Source organism: Mandrillus leucophaeus, unplaced genomic scaffold (assembly GCF_000951045.1).
Source record: "Mandrillus leucophaeus isolate KB7577 unplaced genomic scaffold, Mleu.le_1.0 Scaffold3, whole genome shotgun sequence".
Taxonomy (NCBI): domain Eukaryota; kingdom Metazoa; phylum Chordata; class Mammalia; order Primates; family Cercopithecidae; genus Mandrillus; species Mandrillus leucophaeus.
In genome coordinates, this window is record NW_012103142.1 from 3658968 (window position 1) to 3681836 (window position 22869).

Here is a 22869-nt window from a genome sequence, read left to right on the forward strand (position 1 = left end):
GATCCACCCACCTTGGCCTCCCAAAGTGCTGGGATTACAGCGGGCTAGAGCACAGTGGTGTGATCTCGGCTCACTGCAACCTCTGCCTCCCGGGTTCGAGTGATTCTCCTGCCTCAGTCTCCAGAGTAGCTGGGACTACAGGCACACTCCACCATGCCCAGATAATGTTTGTATTTTTAGTAGAGACAGGGTTTTACCATGTTGGCCAGGATGGTCTCGATCTCTTGACCTCATGATCCGCCTGCCTCGGCCTTCCAAAGTGCTTGGATGATTACAGGCGTGAGCCACCATGCCTGGCCCCGCCTTTTTTTTTTTTTTTAACCAACCTCTTCCCATATCCCCATCTCTGCTACACTCCCTAGCCTTTGGTGTCTACTATTCTACTCCACTTCTGTGCATTATAATGAAGAAAAAAGCAGGTGGTGGCTCGCACTTGTAATCCCAGGGCTTTGGGAGGCTGAGGCGGGAGGATCACTTAAACCAGAGAGTTTGAGACCAGCCTGGGCAGCAAAGTGAGACCTCATCTCTACTAAAAATTAAAAAAATTTAAAAGGCCAGGTACAGTGACTCACGCCTGTAATCCAAGCACTTTGGGAGGCCGAGGCGGGTGGATCACAACGTCAGGAGATCGAGACCATCCTGGCTAACATGGTGAAACCCCATCTCTACCAAAAATACAAAAAATTAACTGGGCATAGCGGCAGGCACCTGTAGTCCCAGCTACTCGGGAGGCTGAGGCAGAAGAATGGCGTGAACCCAGGAGGTGGAGCTTGCAGTGAGCCGAGACTGTGCTACTGCACACCAGCCTGGGCGACAGAGCAAGACTCCATCTCAAAAAAAAAAAAAAAAAAAAAAAATAGCCAGGTACAATGGCATGCACCTGTAGTCCCAACTGCACGGGAGGCTGAGGCAGGAGGATCCCTTGAACCCAAGAATTAGGGTGCAGTGAGCTGTAACTGTGCCACTGCATTCCAACCTGGATGACAGAATGAGACCGTCTCAAAAAACAAAAACGAACAAACAAAAAAAACAACTTCAGGTTTTTCAAGGACAGGAAGAAAGTTATCAAAAGACAGCAAAGAAGAAAAATACCCTAGAAAATAAATTTACTTTTCACCTTACAAGAAAATTCAGTCAAGACAACAACTCTGCTTAACAGAAAACAACATTCTAGAGTTTTAGAGGTGAATGGGATTTCACGGGTTTCCTAGATCTGTATTTTCACCTTATGGAAAAGAACAATGAGATCCAGGTGGTAAAGAGACTTGCCAAGGGTTATCTAGCAATTTAGCTGGCAGCACAGGGATTATCTTCTAATTTGCTGTAAGTTTAGGAACTAAGCAACGAAGCTTATCTGCAAGTCTAAAAATAAATATAAACAGGCCATTTAAGAGGCTGGGCAGGGGCGTGGTGGCGCACACCTGTAATCCCAGCTACTCAGGAGGCTGAGGCAGTGAGAATCACTTGAACCCAGGAGGCGGAGGTTGCAGTGAGCCAAGATCGTGTCATTGCATTCCAGCCTGGGCAACAGGGCGAGACTTCATCTCAAAAAAAAAAAAAAAGAAGCTAGGTAGGACCCTTCTTTAAGCAGAGAGCATGATTTGGAACCTGGACTTTGTTACAGGTTCTTGTTGTTATTGCCTCACTTCCTGCTTCTTGGCTGGGTTCCTCATTAACTGATGAGGTTGCCCAACAGAAGGGCTCTAGATAGGTGATGTATTAGCAGTACAGTTAATTACATGCTAAGAGAAAATGACTATCTTTGGCTTTATTACAAAATTACCCTCTACATCAATTTTGCTCTTATTTTCAAGAGTTTCCTTTATTTTTAAGAGAAGGTTCAACCAAATTATAGAATCATAGCCTTTCGGAGAAAGGAAGTGACAGCAAACTTACCTGTTAAAAAAAAAAAAAGAAAATCATGAAAAGGTAGGTCACAGCTCACCCACTGGGATGACCACAGGGGTGCAGGTGTTAAAGCAGAGGCTGCTCAGATCAGTAAATGTGCATAGTTTATGCCAATGCCCCCTCATACCTTGCTGTCCAAAAGAAGGTTGTCTGGTTTGATGTCTCTATGGATGAATCCAAGTTGGTGAATAGAGTCTATGGCTAACACTGTTTCTGCTATATAAAACTGAGTCTCCTCTTCTGTCAGAGTGTCTTTTTTCATCAACAAGGTCATCATATCCCCTGGAAACAAGAAGATACAAAGCCACCACACATACACACACACACACACACACACACACAAACAACGTACGAGTGAGTACCAATTTTCAGATATGTCTTCCCTATCTGCCAACATAAGGCAGCTACACAGACCTCTTCTGTGTACCACAGATAGACTCACATTGCCAACATGGGAAGAAATGGGATTTTCACACCTAAGCTAGCTAAAGTTGACCACTAATGTATGATTTGTATTTTACTCTTGAGAGAAAAAGAAAATTTCTTCCCACACTTTAAAAAACAACTATATTTGCTTAGGATAATTTTTTGGACTCGGGGTAAAAAGCTACTTTACTTTTCACTTTGCCTGAACAAATATCTGCAAGCTTTTCTACATCTATAACTAAATGGCACTTCCACATAGATTGTATTGCCATTGTTATAGAGAGGCTGAAATGCCAAATAAAAATGTAAACACTTGGGGAGGCTGAAAACAAGCTTTCCAACTTCTATTCACAGAACACAAACAAATAAAAAGGAGGGACTTGGGTAGCAAAGCATTAGTCAACAAAAGCTAAAAATGAACTGAAAATGCTATACACTACAATGTGCAATAACTGCCTCCTAGAAGAGTACAATGGACATCCCTCAAGGTCAGTTTTTTTTTTTTTTTCCCTCTAGTGTGTTATTATAGGTATTTAAATGGACACCAGTACCCTTTATGTAACTTTTAAAACACAGTATCGGTATTCTAGCAGTTAAAAGGTAACCTCGTTAGCTTTCTGCAAAGTCAAAATTTCATCATTTCTGTCTAATACCAGCAACATAAAATGGCAGAGAAATATTCAGATCCTAACTCAACAGTGAGAAACACAAAGAAAATATGTATAAGGAGTTTAAAACTAAGAGAAACAGGATTCAGTTTAGACCTCACATAAAACCACTTAGGTTAGAAAACAAGGAAAAGAGAAAGAAACCTCTGATTTTAACAGAGCATCATGCTGCTTTTTCAATTTCATTTCATTTAGAACATTATGTTTTTTATTACTGGAGAAAAGTAGCTATTTTTCCCTCAGGCAAAAATTAAACCATTTATTAAAGTGCTCTTTTTCAGTCCAAGACATAAAAAATATGATTCCCTAATCACTCCTGGCAGCCCTTCAATCTGGAGTCCCACCAGACACATGGAGACAGTGCACTTGGGCTGCTACCCGAGTAAGGTAGCTATATGGCCTTAGTTCTGTGACTCAGGAGAGTAGCCAATGGGGCCTCACCTGTGCAAGTTTGCCCAGATGATTGGGAAGCTCAGGCCAGATGCTCTATGGCTCTGGAGGCTAGCTCCACCAAGTGCAAAGGGCAGGGTCCAGGAGACATGAGAAGCTACGGAAGATGGTACAGGTTAAGTCTTGAGGACACGTTAGGAGCTGGTAACCAAGTTGGCTCTTACTCCAATTTAAGAACTAGCATCTAAATGTTAAAAAAGTTTCTCCTCATTCTACCAGACTCTTTTCTAACATTAATCAACTGTTTATTTTTTATTAAATGTATTAAATATTAAAAAGTATTGATGACCCTAAATCTAAGGGTTGTCACAAAATCAAAATATTATGCCACAATATAATTATTGTGGAAAAGGTTCTCTTTTTTTTTTTCCCATCAGAGTTTGCTCAGAGTTCATCTGCTCACTGGGAAACAGACTGCTTTCCTCAGAACAGATGGCATGTTCTGTTCTGGGTTTACTTTGGAGCTGTCTTAGATGTTCGTGCTGAGTTACTAAAACTTAAAATTTCAGAAATGAGAAATTGATTCTGGCTACTAATATAGGTAATAAAAAATTCACTCCTTATTAATATGCTATACAAAAAGAAACAAAAAGTTGGAGCAAATAATGTTATAGCTTCAATGTTGCCACTTGGGTTATTGATCATATATGATTCTCATTGACAGAAGAGCAGGCAGAGCACCCTGTTTATTCCTATATATTTTAAAAAGAGGAAGAAAAGAAAGAAATGTCCATCTGAAATCATGTGAATGAATGAAAAGGTTACTTTTATGGCACTAAGATTGTAGAAAGGCACCCCAGCACAAGACAGGTTACTGACTTCCTTTACAGACCTAAAAAAGGATATAGAAAGCAACTCTGTGAGTACATTTAAAAGTAGAAAGGAGGGTTAATTGTGATGTGAGAGAAAGAAACCACAGAACAAAAAGAAAAAATGACCTTTCATCGTCAAGTAATTACCTCCAGGCAGGAACTCCATGATTAGGTAGAGGTTTAGCTTATCCTGAAAACTATAGAACATTTTCACAACCCACAAACTGTCTGCCTCCACTAGAATGTCACGCTCCGCACGAATGTGGCCAACCTGGAGGTATATGCATTTGATTAATGACAAAGCTTGCTCTGCTTTATTAGATTGTATATTTGCTTAAACAATTTAAATACTGTGTTTAAATACTGTTTTGAGTATTTAATCGTGATGATACAAAAGATCCAATTTCTGCTTAGGCAAACCTACTAACTCAAAATTGACATTTGACTTGAAGGTATTCAGTGATGAAAACTTGAGTGATGAAAGGCTTTAAAAAATGGCAAAATGAATGGCTTTAATGCAAATAGCAACTTTAACATTGCTATAAACTGAATCTCTGATTAAAATTACTACTCTTCTGCATACAGTTTTGTCTAATAATCTTTTATGATAAAAATAAGTCCCCAAAGTGAGACTCCTTCCTCAGGTCTGCAATAGTATCTGCAATGACAGTGAGCTCACTGAAAATTCTAGAATGCTACGATACCACAGCATTTAGTTCACTGTTGTGAGCTCAATCAATCCTTACTGAATTGAAATATAAGAAAACCTAAGAAAAGTTGTAGATTCAAATTAATGACATTTCCAGTTTTATACTTTCACTGAAATATCTAGCTAAAGAGACCAAGTTGTAGAAAGTTTGAGAGAACTGGAATTATTTTGTTAAAGCAATGCTTTATTATCAAATTTACCTTATTTAACTTAAATGCAGAACAGTAATCAAACATCACTGCATATTATCAAATTCCCCCCCCCAAACTTTTTTTAAAACGAGATGGGGTCTCACTCTGTCACCCCGGCTAGAGTACAGTGGCATGATCATAGCTCACTGAAGCCTCAAACTCCTGGTCTAAAGTGATCCTTCTGCCTCAGCCTCCTGAGTAGCTAGGATTACAGGTGCATGCCACCACACCTGACCCCTCCCCTCTTTTTTAAGTGTCACAAGTTCTAAACTGGGTTGATTCAGATCTAAATTTATTAAGACTCAGTCCAATCCCTGAGTAGCGGTTTTGGTCTTAATATATGCTACAGGTCTTGACTTTTTACAATATGTTCTGAAGTAAAACATGTACCAAGATTCACAAATTGGCACTTCTGTTGGCAAATTTAGTCCATGGCTGTTGTTTGGTTTAATACAATGTTTGATACGATGGTTGTTTGTTTTATTGACGTATCTTTAGGGAGACAAGGCACTCTTCCATTTCAACACAGATCCCACCCTCTCCCCTGGTCTTATACCTAACTTGCTTCAGGCTTCCATGCTAACTCTTGGGGACCCAGAGGCATTTGACTTTATGTATTTGAGTTTTCAGTGTCTACTAAAATCGTTCTTTGGGGAATTTTTTTAAAAGCTGCAACTGTACAGAAAACCTACATCTTTACATCTGTACTTATGGTATTGGGGTGGGAAAAAAATGGACAATAAGGGTGAAAAGAAACAGTGCTATGAAACACAATGGGCCGGGCGCGGTGGCTCACGCCTGTAATCCCAGCACTTTGGGAGGCCGAGACAGGCGGATCACGAGGTCAGGAGATCGAGACCATCCTGGCTAACACGGTGAAACCCCGTCTCTACCAAAAAATACAAAAAACTAGCCGGGCGAGGTGGCGGGCGCCTATAGTCCCAGCTACTCGGGAGGCTGAGGCAGGAGAATGGTGTGAACCCGGGAGGCGGAGCTTGCAGTGAGCTGAGATCCGGCCACTGCACTCCAGCCTGGGTGGCAGAGCGAGACTCCGTCTCAAAAAAAAAAAAAAAAAGGAACACAATGAAGCCAAGTAAAGGATCTGCCTTTACTTGATCTTAATACAGAAGCAAAGCTTTTGGGAAACAGCAATGTTGCTTGCTGCCCCACAGCCATGGCTAGCACCCAGTCACTATAAGACATTAATACACTAGAAGGCAGCCTTCATCTGCCTGTCTCCCCTGGCTCCCATTAAGGTCTCTACCTACTGCAGGGAGCCAAAGAAAAGGGGAGGCACTACAATTACCACTTGTCACTCACCCTGGAGGACAGAATGGTGACCACAATATTTCCTGTTTGTCAAGGGGAAAGCTACTGTGAGCACACCTTGCCCTTCTCTCTTGAGGCTGAAACAGTAGCTAGAAACCTCATGGTTTGAAAGTGGAGTTGGCTGAATATAGATTAAGGGAGGGAAGAGTCTGAGGTGCAATTCATACAAAAAGGTTATCTTTCCCCTATTCCATAAATATTTAATAAGGTGGGGGGGGGGTTGTTGTTATCCTATGCCCTAAGAAAGCAGAAATAAAAGCCAGTTTTTTGTCCCATCAATAACTATATACTGGCATCACAACTGAAGGTTTTCCTTTTGCACTGGAAGAGAAACATCAGAAGCTAGCTAGATGTCATGTCTCACCCTTTAAATTTTTCCAGGTAGCAAAAATTTCCATCATGTGGAGCAGAAAAATAACCTGAACTCTCAGTGGGTAGCTTTAATTCCTACCCAGTTTATTTAGTAAAAGCAAACAAAAAAGCAATTTTACCTCTGTACCTGTACTTTGTCAGCCCTACCCCAAAATGGTGATGGATTTGCACTGGTCTACTTCCATCTTTTATCTAGCACAAACCCAATGCAGGCTTCTTCAAGATGGCTGAGCCAGGTAGAGTCTGTGGCCAGAGACTTTAACTGGCTCATAATGAGATCTGTTAAGTTGAGGAGTTGAGTCCTCAGCTAAGGTGAGCTAAACAATTTAAGCTAATGTACCATTTAATCCATAAGTTAATGCATCATTTAAAATGTTAATTATAATAGACAGTTCCTTTACTTTCATTTAGAAAAGTTTTAGAAACTGATTTTGAAGGCACAGTATTTGAGAAAAGGCTTTTTACACATTATGTCTGGACCATTCTCTGTTAGAAACCATGTGGGGCACCAGGTATACATAAAATTACTAACTCTGAAAATCATATGTACTTTGTTTTGCAGTTTTACTCTGACTGCTAACATTTGATAAAAAGAGGCCTTAAGCCTTGGTTAAAACTGTAAGAAATATATCTTGCAAAAACAAAACTTACTCATGAGATGCAAACATACTAATTAATGCAGAAGCCTTATAATTTCCTTCTCAAGATTAACTGACACTTTTTCAGTGCCTACACACCCATACCACAAACTAATTTGTAGATAGTATGTAAGTAGGCCGGCTTACTGTGAATTTTGAAAAAGGCTGGTGTTAGCATAAAGTATAGTGTCTGAAGACTTACTGCCCGGGTATTTGATACTCTCAACTGAAATTCCTGGGAGTCTAAAGCTTCTCGGTAACACATGAAAATTCGAGAGAAAATAAAAATTCCAAATTTTGGGGTGGCATTTAAATGACGACAGGGAAGACCAGTGATTGTATCTCCTCTCAAGAGGTAGAAAGGATTGGATGTGGGGCCAATCTCCATTCTTCCTCTTTGGCTCTAAATTGGGAGTTCTTATCACAGGGTCTCCATGTTCCTATAACATCAAATCTTCTACAGGACATTTGCAGTCATCACCCATCGCAATCTGTTCTTAAGCAACCAACTACATTAGACTAGATTTATAGAAAGTCTATTCTTGCTTTTTAATTTATCCTTTCCAATATTTAAAACTTTATTTATTTTGCATAAGGCACTTTATAAATCGATTTGCAAACCAGGTTTTGGTTTTAGAAAATATCCTTTATCATTAAAGGAGAATTTGCATTGTTCTGCCATTTGCATTATATTTTTCAAATTCAATCAGAAATTGGAAGGCTGGTCTTTTTCAGGTACTGATGAGCTACCTAGAAGACTCAACTTTGGTTTAGGTAAACAGAATGAAGCATATAAAGACACATTTTAGATTATAAATTCCAAATTCTAATTCCTAGTCCTTAGTTATGAGATATATATTACAATTTCTATTTCTCAGCATTTGGTAAGAAACACACTAACAACACCACGTATGACCTCAAAAAAAAAAGGCTCTCAAAATAAGGACATTTTGTGATCCATTGGAAGACACAAGTAACAGCTGCTTTTCGAACAGATTCTCAATTTTTAAAAGATTGCATATAACCTATAGGAATTATTTGTGATTTTAAATATGAACTGCTTCTTTGTAGGGGGAAAAAGGTAGTATTATATATACAGTCATACATGACAGAACTAAAGAAAACTGTAATAAAAATATATATTTCAATTAAACAAAAAGAAAAGTTTTAGGAGACAAAAATTAATAAGCTAAAGCACTGCTACCACTGTGCTTTACCTGCTCTTTTTCAAGCATATCTGCTTTACGGAGTATTTTCATTGCATACACATGTCCCGTATCTTTCTTCTGAACAAGCCGTACCTAAAAAGTTACAAAAGAAATGCCAAGTCAAAAACTCATACTACCAAGCTAATGCTTTCATGTGTTATAGGATGCAATAATTAACTGAAAAAGTATTATAATTTTAACAGGAGCAACTAGTAATAACAAAGCAGAAGAAAATGCTTTTCAATGTTCCAAAATGAATACATTATACACAGTAAAGTCGATGCTGCAAACATCCTCAAATACCTCTACATCTGAACAGCTTTGGTTCCTTAGTTGAACAAACCAATCTAATTTAAAACCTTCAATTTCAAATTTAAGGACTCATTATACCCCTGACATATGTCATCCAGTCAGCTCAGAAAATCTAAGTAAATGATTACAACGATGTTTAATTAAAACAAAAGTAGCGGTGCATGGTGTTGTATATCTGTAGTCCCAGCTATTTGGGAGGTTAAGGTAGGGGGATCGCTTGAGCTCAGGAGTTATGAGCTATGGTGTATTATGCTGATCAGGTGTCTGAAGTAAGTTCAGCATAATATGGTGAATATGGTGACCTCCCAGAAGTGGGACTGGCTGGGGGGGTACTAGGTTGCCTAAGGGAAGGGCAAACAGGCCCGGTTCAGAAATGGAGCAGGTCAAAACTCCCATGCTGATCAGTAGTGAGATCGTGCCTGTAAACAGCCAAAACTCCAGCCTGGGCAACACAGTGAGACCTTGTCACTTAATCAAAATAATAATAATAAAGTAAAACTTCATGCATAGGAAAAACGTCCGGAAAGAAAAACAAAAAATTCAGGCCAGTCGCAGTGGCTCACACCTGTAATCCCAGCACTTTGGGAGGCTGAGGCAGGTGGATCACCTGAGGTCAGGAGTTTGAGACCAGCCTGGCCACCATACTGAAACTCCGTCTTTAATAAAAATACAAAAATTGGCTGGGTGTGGTGGCAGGTGCCTGTAATCCCAGTTATTCGGGAGGCTGAGGCAGTAGAATCACTTGAACCCGAGAGGCAGATCTCGGCTCACTGCAACATCTGCCTCCTGGGTTCAAGCGATTCTCCTACCTCAGCCTCCTGAGTAGCTGGGATTACAGGCGCGTGCCACAACACCCAGCCAATTTTTGTATTTTTAGTAGAGACAGGGTTTCACCATGTTGGTCAGGCTGGTCTCGAACTCCCGACCTCGTGATCCACCCGCCTTGGCCTTCCAAAGTGCTGAGATTACAGGCGTGAGGCACCGCGCCTGGCCCTGGGGTACCAGGTTTTAATAACATACTGTTCCTTTTATACTTGCAACTATCGCATCAGTAGGTCGTCTACTTTGGGCATTTTTCATTAATGGGAATGACCTTGCATGGGCTCTTTCAAACTCTCCCCAACCAATTGCTCTTGTGCCCAAGCAGGATCATTTCCAAGAACTGTGGGGACAAAGTCGCAAATGCTTTCAAATCTCCACCACTACCTACATAACTCCTTTCTGTAAATTCTACCTCCTAGGGTCATCTTTTTAGAGCTATATCAATCTGGTGGGGAGAAATAAAGGGTGGAGATACACTGTTAATTAGTTAGTTTCCTTCTGGAGAGGCAGTGCAGTATGGGGAAAAGCAAGCGCTTTGAGTTCAGGAAATAGGGCCCAACTTTTGGTCCCAGTGCTCAATGGCTGTGTGATAACAGGACATTATATATACCTTTACAGTCTTAATTTCATCATCTATAAAATGGGTTACTGTCCTGATTATGGGGAAAAAGCAGCCTGTAAATAACAAATGTTGATTTCCTTCTACTTTTCAACTCTCCCCCTAAGTCAATATTTAAACACCAACATCATCTCTGGCAAACAGAGAACAGAGATCTGGGACCTTGGAGAGAAGAAAAAGAGAAAGCAGACAGACAAAGCAATTAGGATGTGGCGATGGCATGCCTGACCCATGTAATTCCATACATTTCAGTTATATCAACAATTACGAGTTGATGATAGGTTAGAAGCTTTGAAGTTTTGCAATTATTTTTGTACTTGACAAGTAGCTGTGATTTTTACCTCACCAAATGCTCCTCTGCCTATTACTTTTAAGGACTCAAAATCTTCCAATCCAAGTCTTGTTCTCTTCAAACGAAGAAACTCTGTTTCCTTCCGAGCATGTGCTGATCTCCGGAGTCGTTTCTAATATTTAAATAAGGAAGGGAGAAGAGGGGAAGGAGCTGAAATTATGATAACAAGTCATGTTTGTCACTTACCCAGCTGGAAAACAGGTCCACAGTGGACTAGGGATAATCTTTTCACATATGGAAGCATCCCAGAAGGACTCTTAAGAGGTCACTTCTCCATTTCCCGGCCTTTAGACACAACATCCAAGCCACACTGAACAGATGGGTGCCTCCTCTGGGAACTCTGACTAACCTACTTCAGCAATCCACTATCCTAACATTTTTGGTGAAGGAAGGGATAAATAATCAACAACATTTTCCTTTATCCTGTTTAATATAAACTAAAAATGTGTTCTTATCTTTCCCTCTGGGTTGGTTACACATTATATGCTCTAACTTTCTGTTATTTCTATAAGTATTGGGTATTTTTCACCACTGTCCTGGGTTCTGCAAGCCAATCCTATTTTCGAAGGCATTTCCACTGCCATTCCAGTTTCTTGCACAGTCCCTTGTTAACTATATTTTCTCCTACTATATCTGTGGGCACTGGGTGGAAGGGCTGATTTGAGATGGATATTTTGCCTTAATAAAGATTTCAGGAACATGACACACTGGGGCCTGTCGGGGCATGGGGGGAAAGTGGAGGGAGAGCATTAGGACAAATACCTCATGTATGCGAAGCTTAAAACCTAGATGACAGGTTGACAGGTGCAATAAACCACTATGGCACATACGTACCTATGTAATAAACCTGCACGTTCAGCACATGTATCCCAGAAAAAGTAAAGTAAATAAATATTTCAAAAACTTGCCCTACTCCTACGGAGACTTTTCAGTGAATTCTATAAAAATGCTATAACTTGCTCTTTTAAATTTTAATTTGATTTCATTCCTTCTTTCTCTTGGAATTCTAAATCTAGTTTACTATAACTGCATCTAGAGAAGCCTTCCTCTCCTAGTTACTTAATAATTAATCTGTCCCTCTGCATTAACACCCAAATCCAGAAGCACACTACCCCTCAAGTTCCTCTGTTACTGGGCCGAAACCCTTCTCATGTGTACCAAGGCTAACAACTTGCTGGACAAGATACAACCTGCCATGCTGGGTTTTAAGGAAGATACTGCCAATATTAATTACCTCTTCATCTTTTAGGCCTTCTTCTTCCATCACCTTTTCTAACTTCTTTTGTCTAAAACAAAAACAAAAGACATATGAAATCACATCTGAATAACTTTCTGAAAACTCTGTAACTTAATATTGTAATTGCATTTTAAAAATGACACAAACAGGTAAATCTCGAACTGTCTCATTAAAACCAAAAAAATTACAGTTACTAAGACAAGTAAAAAGATTTCCATCCTTTGTTAGGTCTACTTTTTTTTGGCAGGGTGGGGGGAGGAGACAGAGTTTTGTTCTGTCACCCAGGCTAGAATGCAGTGGGGCAATCTCAGCTCACTGAAAACTCCATCTTACAGGCTCAAGCAATTCCACCTTAGCCTCCCAAGTAGCTAGGACTACAGGTGCATGCCACCATACCTGGCTAATTTTTAAATTTTTTGTAGAAATGAGGTCTCACCATATTGCCCAGGCTAGTATCAAACTCCAGCCTGACCTTCCAAAGTGTTGCGATTACAGGTGTGAGCCACCATGCCCCATCCTTAGGTCTACATTTTTTAAAAGACTGTCTAAGATGTTAATGCAACAAAGAATCTTGTTTCAAAAAATGTCCTCTCTTGGTTTTGGCTTTTTTTTTTAATTTTCTTTTCAGTTATTTCCTCCTTACCAAACCACAAAACAGCTGGTATTTGATAAACTCTTATATCATGGTGTTACTTTCCCTCTCTCTGACTGAAGTCTACTTCCTTTATTTCTGCATCTTCCTCCTCCTCCCTGCCATGAGCAAAGGGTAACAAACAACAAAGGTAAAAGCAGAATTTGGAAATTTAACGGGAAAAAGTGATCAAAAAGGTGACTGGCACCACTATCAAAACATCATACATCAGACTGGGTGTGGTGGCTCATGCCTGTGATCCCAGCACTTTGGGACGTGAGGCAGATGGGTCACTTGAGGTCAGGAGTCCAAGACCAGCCTGGCCAACATGGTAAAACCCTGTCTCTACTAAAAATATAAAAATTAGGCTGGGTGCGGTGGCTCATGCCTGTAACCCCAACACTTCGGGAGGCCAAGGCGGGTGGATCACTTGAGGTCAGGAGTTTGAGACCACAATGGCCAACATGGTGAAATCCCATCTGTACTAAAAATGCAAAAATCAGCCGGGCATGGTGGCATGCCCCTGTAATCCTAGCTACTTGGGAGGCTGAGATAGGAGAATCACTTGAACCAGGGAGGTGGAGGCTGCAGTGAGCAGAGATCACGCCACTGCACTCCAGCAGTGGAGTGAGACCCTGTCTCAAAAAAAACAAAACAAAAAAATAAAACGCCAGGCACTGTGGCTCATGCCTGTAATCCTAGCACTTTGGGAGGCCGAGGAAGGCGGATCATAAGGTCAGGAGTTCGAAACCAGCCTGGCCAACATGGTGAAACCCCATCTCTACTAAAAATACAAAAATTAGCTGGGCATGGTGGCGAGTGCCTGTAGTCCCAGCTACTCAGGAGGCTGAGGCAGAAGAACTGCCTGAACCCGGGAGGCAGAGGTTGCAGTGAGTTGAGATCATGCCACTGCACGCCAGCCTGGGTGACGCAGCAAGACTCTGTATCAAAAAACATATATCTGTATCTCTCTCTCTATGTATGTACATATGTATATATGTATATATGTATACACACACACACACATATATATATAAATTAGCTGGGTGTACTGGCAGGCGCCTGTAATCCCAGCTATTTGGGAGGCTAAGGCACAAGAATCACTTGAACCTGGGAGGCAGAGGTTGCAGTGAGGCAAGATCACACCACGGCACTCCAACTCGGATGTCAGAGTGAGACTCTGTCTTGAAGAAAAAAAAAAAAACATTCAGATATCAGACTTTTGGAGTACTGAACTTTAGAAAGTGCATGCAATAATGTTTTTGATCTATAGTCTCATAAAACTAAAAGAAGCAAGTAAAACTTCCTTACAACCAATTCCACAGAACTTTCATTTACTCAGCACAATAAATGAAACTACATGGGCTAGAATCTCTCCTCCACCACTCATCAGCATTCCAGATAAACAGGCAATACATACAAACAGAGCAAAGAAGGGTAAGAGTGTACAGTATGCTGGCCGGGTGCAGTGGCTCACACCTGTAATCCCTGCACTTTGGGAGGCCAAGGCAGGCGGATCACGAGGTCAGGAGATCGAGACCATCCTGGCTAACACAGAGAAACTCCATCTCTACTAAAAATACAAAAAAAAAAAAATTAACCGGGCATAGTGGCAGGCACCTGTAGTCCCAGCTACTCAGGAGGCTGAGGCAGGAGAATGGCGTGAACCTGGGAGGCGGAGCGAGCCGAGGTCGCGCCACTGCACTCTAGCCTGGGCAACGAAGCGAGACTCCATCTCAAAAAAAAAAAAAAAAAAAGTGTACAGTATGCTGCAGAAACAGCATGTAGTCCATTGTGGCTGACACACACAGCACTTCAAAAGCCACACCAAGAAGGTTGGATCTCATTCTGTAGACAATTGAGTGCTAAAAGAGGCTTGTGTGCAAAGGAGTGATGTGATAAGATTTCTATTTTAGAATGGTAACCAGTAGTAATGAGGATCTGATGGACTGGCAGGGAAAGCAACTGAGAAAGATCAGAGGCCAGTTGAGAGTTACTGTAATGATTCAGATGTACAGTAAAGATCTGGAACTAGGGCAGGAAAACCAGAATGAAGTGAATAGAGCTATTGCAAAGATGACCAACTGACAATAGGAGTCAAGAGAAAAGCCTTAGAATTTCCTGTCTAGAGGTACATGATGCCACTAATCAAGACAGAAAATGCAGAGAAAGGAACATTAACAGTTCTCCCAGTTCCCGGAATAGTTTGGGATACATGTGCATCTATATGTACACATGTATTGGAGAGAAAAGGCTGTACTCTTAGTAGTTTCAGGAGTGTAAATTAATTCCATTGCAGTGGTTAGGTAGTTGAAGCAGAGAAGAGTAAGAAAAGTCAAAGTATAACATGCTAGGCAAAGCTCTAAGAACACAGCTGTGGTCAGCTCTTTTTGTGCCCTGAGTACTAAACACCATCACACCTCCTGACTATATGTTTTTGAATGACTACATCAGAATGGGCTACAAGTCCAATGCACTATCCACTGTGTCACAAAACTGGCTCCTTCTGATTATATTTTAAATCTAAATACAAATTAAGAGGTTTTCCACAGCTTTACTGAAGTGTAATCAAATTTGTTGCAGCAGAACGCCTGCCTGAGAGTAAAGTTAACTCCTTGAACACAATTAGATTATTTCATTAGAGAAAGTATCCAGAAAAAAAAAAAGCCTATCCATGATAATGATTAGGACCAGGTCCACAAAGACCCTGAGGACACTAAAAACAGCAAGGACAGCCTGAAATGACTTAAAAATGACATCCTCTGTGAGATGATATCAAAGGAATTACTGTTAACTTGGTTAGATTCATGGTGGCATTTGCATTATGCAAGAAAATGGCCATATTTTTGGAAATGCATACTTGAGAGTATGCAGGATTAAAATGACAGATGTCTGGAATTTACCTTAAAACACAATAGCAAGAAAAAACAAAATGGGATAGATGAAGAAAAGATACCAAAGCCCTAAAATTATTAAATCTGAGGGATGAATATATTGAAACGGGGTCACTATATTATTCTACCTATGTTTAAAATTGTTCATAGTGAAAAATAGCAGGACTCTCCACACAGGCATGTTCTCTTATAGGAGTGCCAGGTTAACACTCCAGCCTTTGGTGGAGCCACTCTTCCCTTCAATTCCAATGTTCCAAACCAGAACCCTGGGAGAGAGACCAAGTCACTTTCACACTTAGAGGCCATATCCAGCCTCACCCCAGTGATGCCTTCCATGCGTTCCATTTATTTTCGTGTGTGTTCATTTCCTGTATGAGAGAGTGGTAAGACCTTCTGAAGGCAGGGACTATATTTGAATTCCCCATCTCCACTAAGAATAGTGCTTTGTACACAGCTACTTTCTAAATGTATGCTGCTAAATTTTAAAAAGTAGAATGTATAGCAATGTGCAGACACATTCATGACCACTACTTACAATTAGCCCCCTTTTCTAATTTAGGGTCCCCTCTTAGCATAGCTTGATTCGGAGGTAGCAGGAATGAGAAAATAGGGCTATTCCACCCTAACTGAAAATAGATAGTATTTTGGTGAGACACCGAAAACCAGGAAAAATAGTGTATTTAACAGAAATAGGGCCAGGCATGGTGGCTGACACCCATAATCCCAGCACTTTGGGAGGCTGAGGCTGGCAGATAGCCTGAGGCCAGGACTTGGAGACCAGCCTGGCCAACATGGTGAAACTCTGTCTCTACTGAAAATACAAAAAGTAGCCAGGCGTGGTGGCACGTGCCCGTAATCCCAGCTACTCAGGAGGCTGAGGCAGGAAAATCTCTGGAACCTGGGAGGCAGAGGTTACAGTGAGCTGAGATGGTGCCACTGCACTCCAGCCTGGGTGACAGAGTGAGATTCTGTCAGAAAGAGAAGAGAAGAGGGGCAACAGAGTGAGATTCTGTCAGCAAGAGAAGAGGAGGGGAGGCGGAGGGGCTGTGATTATATCTCCATGATTAAAAATGCCTAAATTCAGAAAATGCCTATAAAATACTTTTTTTTTTTTTTTTTTTTTTGAGACAAGAGTCTTACTCTGTCACCCAGGCTGGAGTGCAGTGGTACCATCTCGGCTCACTGCAACCTCTGCCTCCCGGTACAAGTGATTCTCCTGCCTCAGCCTCCTGAATAGCTGGGATTACAAGTGCCCACCACCATGTCCAGCTAATTTTTGTGTTTTTAGTAGAGATGGGGTCTCACCATGTTGGCCAGTATGGTCTTGAACTCCTGACCTCAAGTGATTCACCCACCTCGGCCTCTGAAAGTACAGGGATTACAGGCGTGAGCAACCACACCCGGCCTTTTTCCTTTTTTTCTTTTTTTTTGGAGACAAGAGTCCGGCTCTGTCACCCAGGCTGGAGTGCAGGACACGATCTTGGCTCACTGCAACCTCTGCCTCCTGGGTTCAGGTGATTCTTGTGCCTCAACCTCCCTAGTAGCTGGGATTACAGGCATATGCCACCATGTCCGGCTAATTTTTGTATTTTTAGTAGACACGGGGTTTCATCATGTTGCCCAGGCTGGTCTTGAGCCCCTGACCTCAAGTGATCCACCCACCTCGGCCTACCAAAGTGCTGGGATTACAGGTGTGAGCCCCTGCACCCAGCCAGAAATACCCTAAAATTAACACTACACAGATTCTTTAAAATCTCCACAAATTACTTCAATTCTACACTCTGGTTTGACTGATATCTGCTCAGTGAAGACCATTAGGAGGTCTGGACTTACTCATTCTTGAGGCAAATAAAGCTGACACGGGATCACTAATAATAATCACATATCTCTACTTAGTATTAGATAAGACCAAACGAGGAATTTCTACAGTTAAGAAAACATAGATGAGAAAATCTAAGAGGAGTTGCAGAACATAGAAGTTCTCAGTAAAATGTATGAAAGACTATTTGATTTGGGGAGAAAAAAGCTTACCATTGTTATTTATTAAATTAGGTGTTTGTGGTTTTAATTAACCCACCTAAACAGTATTCATGAAGAAAAGAAACAACTGAAAATATTTTGTAAAAGGAAATGCCTGTTTCCTCAGATTTGATTTCAAACTGCTATGAATTATCTAAAACATTATTTTTTAATGAATAAGTAGACAACTGTCAATACCTACTAGGTACCTAGGATCACATACAGAACGAATACAAGGAGAGCTGCTGCTCCTCGAAAAGGTCACAACCGAGGCTGCCATTGAAGGCAAAACACAGACTGAAGGAATATAGCAGATGCACTTGCCCTACTGAGTGCTTATGATCTAACAGTGGTATTAATAGACCATCAGGTGGCATTCCGTAGCACTGTGTGATGGACACTAGATTCAGGGGGTTTAATTATTTTTAAACCAATCTATAGAAGCTGCTATAGTGTTTCTATGAAACTGCTCAAAGTTCTCATATTTTATGTTTATACAGGAAACAATTCCCAGATGAATTTTACTCTTTCTTCTATCTCTGGGCTTTGGACACATATCCCCCTGCAGTAAGTCCTTTGCTTCAACTATAACCTAGTGTTCTACTATGACGGAACAGGGCAAGAGTTGCACAGCAATGCTAGGAATAACAGATATTTTAAAGGCACCTAGACAAGACACAAAAGAAAAAAAATGAAGATTTGTATTACAACTTGGTCTCAAAATTTGCTAGCCCAAAACTTATTATTTCAAATCTCCATCATATATTAACTCTTCATTATCAATTGTCTCATATCACTAAAACTGTTTATTTATCAAGGTCCCGCAATGTGTCCCTCCAGAACATTAAAAAGCTTGCAAACTCAGGCCAGACAATCATGGCTCATGCCTGTAATCCCAGCACTCTGGGAGGTGGAGGATGGCTTGAGCCCAGGAGTTTGAAGCTGCAGTGAGCCATGATCGCATCACTGCACTCCAGCCTGGGTGACACAGTAAGACCTTATCTGTAAAATAAAATTTAAAAAAAAAAAAAAAAAAAGCTTCTTAGTTTACTTCTGAGGTAATTCTTGTCAATCCCTTTTTAAAAATTTTTCTAGGAACAATAAAGCCTGAAAGTTTTATTGAGCTGTATCAGTAAATCCAAAACCAACTAGCAGTTCATACAAAAAAGAGGGTTCTGGCTGGGCATGATGGCTCACACCTGTAAACCCAGCACTTTGGGAGACCAAGGCGGGTGGATCACTTGAGGTAAGGAATTCAAGACCAGCTTGGCCAACATGGTGAAACCTCATCTCTACTAAAAATACAAAAATTAGGCCAAGCACTGTGGCTCACACACTCTGGGAAGATGAGGCGGGCGGATCACCTCAGGTCAGGAATTCAAGACCAGACTGGCCAACATGGCGAAACCCCGCTTCTACTAAAAATACAAAAATTAGGCCAAGCACTGTGGCTCACACACTCTGGGAAGATGAGGCGGGCGGATCACCTCAGGTCAGGAATTCAAGACCAGACTGGCCAACATGGCGAAACCCCGCTTCTACTAAAAATACAAAAATTAGCCAGGCATGGTAGTCCATGTCTGTAATCCCAGCTACATGGGAGGCTGAGGCAGGACAATCGCTTGAACCCAGGAGGCAGAGATTATGCTATTGCATTCTAGCCTGGGCAAAAGAGTGAAACTCCGTCTCAAAAACAACACGAAAATACAAAAATTAGCCCGGAGTGGTGGCGCGCTCCTGTAATCCCAGCTACTCAGAAGGCTGAGGCAGGAGAATCGCTTGAACCCGGGAGGTTGCAGTAAGCCAAGATGGCACCACTGCCCTCCAGCCTGTGCCAGAGTGAGACTCCATCTCAAAAAAAAAAAAAGAGGGTACTCAACAAAAAAGATCTACAAGGATATATTAATTCTGAAAGGCTCAAAGTACTAGTGCATTGTTGTTTTCTTAAAGAGATAGACGGTGTCTTGTTCAGTTGCCCAAGCTTGAGTGCAGTGACACAATCATAGCTCACTGCAGCCTCAAACTCCTGAGCTCAAGAGATCCTCCCACCTCAGCCTTCTGAGTAGTTAGAACTACAGGTGCACACCACCACACGTGGCTTACTATTCTTTAATAAAAAATAATGGCACTTTTATAAACAACTAAAAACAAACATTCTAACCCTCTTAAATATCTAACATTCTCTTCTGTCTTTTTATTAATTTGGTCTTTCAAAAAAAGCAAAACCACCAATGCTTTTTTATTTGTTTGTTTGTTTTTTGAGATGGAGTCTCGCTCTGTCGTTCAGTCTTGAGTGCAGTGGCGCGATCTTGGCTCACTGCAAGCTCCGCCTCCCGGGTTCACGCCATTCTCCTGCCTCAGACCCCCAAGTAGCTGGGACTACTTGGGGGGCACCCACCTCCACACCCGGCTACTTTTTACATTTTTAGTAGAGGCAGGGTTTCACCATGTTAGCCAGGATGGTCTTGATCTCCTGCCTCGTGATCCACCCACCTCGGCCTCCCAAAGTACTGGGATTACAGGCGTGAGCCACTGCGCCCGGCCTCCAATGCTGTATTTTTTTAATTTTGTTTATTTTTATATAACCCTCTCTGCTTCTGGAACCACTGAAACTTTTAGACGGCTTTTCTATCTTGAGAATCCAAAGAATGCAAAGCACTGCTGTCTGCTCATTTTGGGGTACAATCTTAGTGTTAATCACAATGTATCATTTATTAATAATGTAAACAAAACCATACATCATCTTGTTCCTGCAGAATGTGATACATACCAATAATAAACCATAGCCAGGGCAGAACCAGTAGGATAAAACCCAGAGGACTATTACCAAACAAGTGGCTAAATCAAAACTCATAAACATTTGCTTTGTAATTACTACCCCAGTAGCTATGATTTCAAGAAGTGACTGTATCTGAAATAACTACCTCCACAGGTTTCACCTGCCTAAAGATATCCTGTACAGATTTACGTTTGAATTCCCCATGATCCTAACACGGGACAGTGTGCAGACACTTGTTTACTCCAGTGAACAGCAGCTAGCCACCACCAAGCATAAAATATCTGACTATTCCACATACAGAACTGCATATTTAAGGTCAAATTATATATCCCATGTAAATTATCATTTACACCCTCATGAAGAACAGGATTGCAAAGATCCTTATCAAAATATTAGCATATCGACCCAGCAACATAAAGGAGATAATACAACGTCATCAAGGTTTTTACCCCTGAAATGTAAAGTTAGTCTAACATTCAAAAATCAGTCCATGTAACTCACCATATTAAAAGAATAAAGGAGAAAAACAATATGACCATTATGAAGATGCTCAAAAAGCATTTGAAAAAAATTCAACACCCATAAAAAAACAACAATCAAAACGAAACAAACGACAAAAATAAAAAAATAATAATGAAAAGAAAAAATTCAACACCTACTCATGATAAAAATTCTCAGCTTCTCAGCCAAATTGGAACATGGGCTGAGCGCAGTGGCTCACACTTCCAATCCCAAAATTTTGTGAGGCTGAAGCAGGAGGACTGCCTGAGGCCAGGAGTTCAAGATAAGCCTGGTCAACATAGTGATATCCTGTCTCTACAAAAAGGTAAAAAAAAATTAGCCAGGTGTGGTGGCACATACCTGTAGTCCCAGCTACTTGGAAAGGTGAGGTGGGAGAATCACCTGAGCTCAGGAGGTCAAGGCTGCAGTGAGCCATGATTGTGCCACTGCACTCCAAGCTGGGTTAAAGCAAGACCCTGTCTCTAAAAAAACAAAAAAAATTTTTTAAACCCAAATTAGAACATAAGGAAACTGCCTCAACCTATAAAGGGCATCTTTGGTAAAACAGTGAGCACGTTAGCTTGAAATCAAGAAGAAAACAAAGATATCCACTCCCACTACTTCTATTCAACATTTTACTGGAATTTCCAGCTAGTGCCCTAAGGCAATCAAAAAAGAAAAAAAAAAGAAAAAAAAAAAAAAAAAAAAAAAAGGCCGGGCATGGTGGCTCATGCCTATAATCCCAGCACTTTGGGAGGCCGAGGTGGGTGGATCACAAGGTCAGGAGATCGAGACCATCCTGGCTAACACGGTGAACCCCCATCTCTATAAAAATACAAAAAATTAGTCGGGCGTGGTGGCGGACGCCTGCAGTCCTAGCTACTCAGGAGGCTGACGCAAGAGAATGTCATGAACCTGGGAGGCAGAGCTTGCAGTGAGCCAAGATCGTGCCACTGCACTCCAGCCTGGGCGACGAGCGAGACTGTCTCTCAAAAAAAAAAAAAAAAGAAAAGAAAAAGAAAAAGGAAAAAGGTGAGTAGATTGAAAAGGAAATAAAACTGTCTCTACCTGAATATCACAAGATTGTTTACATAGAAAACTCTAAATATGCAAATAAAAAAAAAACCTAGAATAATTAGAAACTTACAGAATACAAGATCAATATACAAAACTCAGTTATATGTCTATATACTAGCAGCAAACAACTGGACAATGAAATTCTAAATAGCATCCAGAAAACCCCCAAATACTAGAAATAGATTAACAAGACATGTAAGATGCACACACTAAAAATTACGAAAACACTGTTGAGAAAAACTAAAGAAGACCTTAAAAATGGAGATACGGGCCAGGCGCAGTAGCTCATGCCTGCAATCCCAGCACTTTGGGAGGCCAAGGCAAGTGGATCACCTGAGGTCAGGAGTTCGAGACCAGTCTGCCCAACATGGGCAAACCCCGTCTCTATTAAAAATACAAAAAATCAGCTGGGGTGGTGGCAGGTGCCTGTAGTCCCAGCTACTTAGGAGGCTGGAGCAGGAGAATTGCTTGAACCTGGGAGGCGGAGGTTGTAGTGACCTGAGATCACAACACTACACTCCAACCTGGGCAGCAATAGCAAAACTCCGTCTCAAACAAACAAACGAACAAGAAAACAAACAACAACAAAAAAAAAACAGAGATATGCAATGTCTGTATAACAGAAGATTCAATAATGTTAAGGTGTTGATTCTCCACAAATTGATCTACAGAGTCAATATAATTCCAATAGTAATTCCAGGCCGAGTGCAGTGGCTCATACCTGTAATCCCAAAACTTTGGGAGGCCGAGGCAGGTGGATCACAAAGTCAAGACCATCCTGGCCAACGTGATGAAACCCCATCTCTACTAAAAATACAAGAATTAGCTGGGTGTGGTGGCACGTGCCTGTAGTCCCAGCTGTTAGGGAGGCTGAGGCAGGAGAATCGCTTGAACCCAGGAGGCAGAGGTTGCAGA

At 41.2% G+C, this 22869-nt stretch overlaps 1 protein-coding gene across 2 annotated transcripts in view; it reads right to left on the bottom strand.

The window, feature by feature from the left end:
* Positions 1-22869, bottom strand: part of STK38 (serine/threonine kinase 38) — a 59584-nt gene that overhangs the window by 24473 nt on the left and 12242 nt on the right. For both annotated transcript variants that reach the window (XM_011986592.1, XM_011986593.1), the window contains exons 3-7: positions 12051-12102; positions 10806-10928; positions 8721-8804; positions 4412-4535; positions 2036-2190 (exon numbers count right to left, since the gene is read on the bottom strand). In XM_011986592.1, the coding sequence (XP_011841982.1) occupies positions 2036-2190; positions 4412-4535; positions 8721-8804; positions 10806-10928; positions 12051-12102 (538 nt within the window). The remainder of the gene's footprint in view (positions 1-2035; positions 2191-4411; positions 4536-8720; positions 8805-10805; positions 10929-12050; positions 12103-22869) is intronic.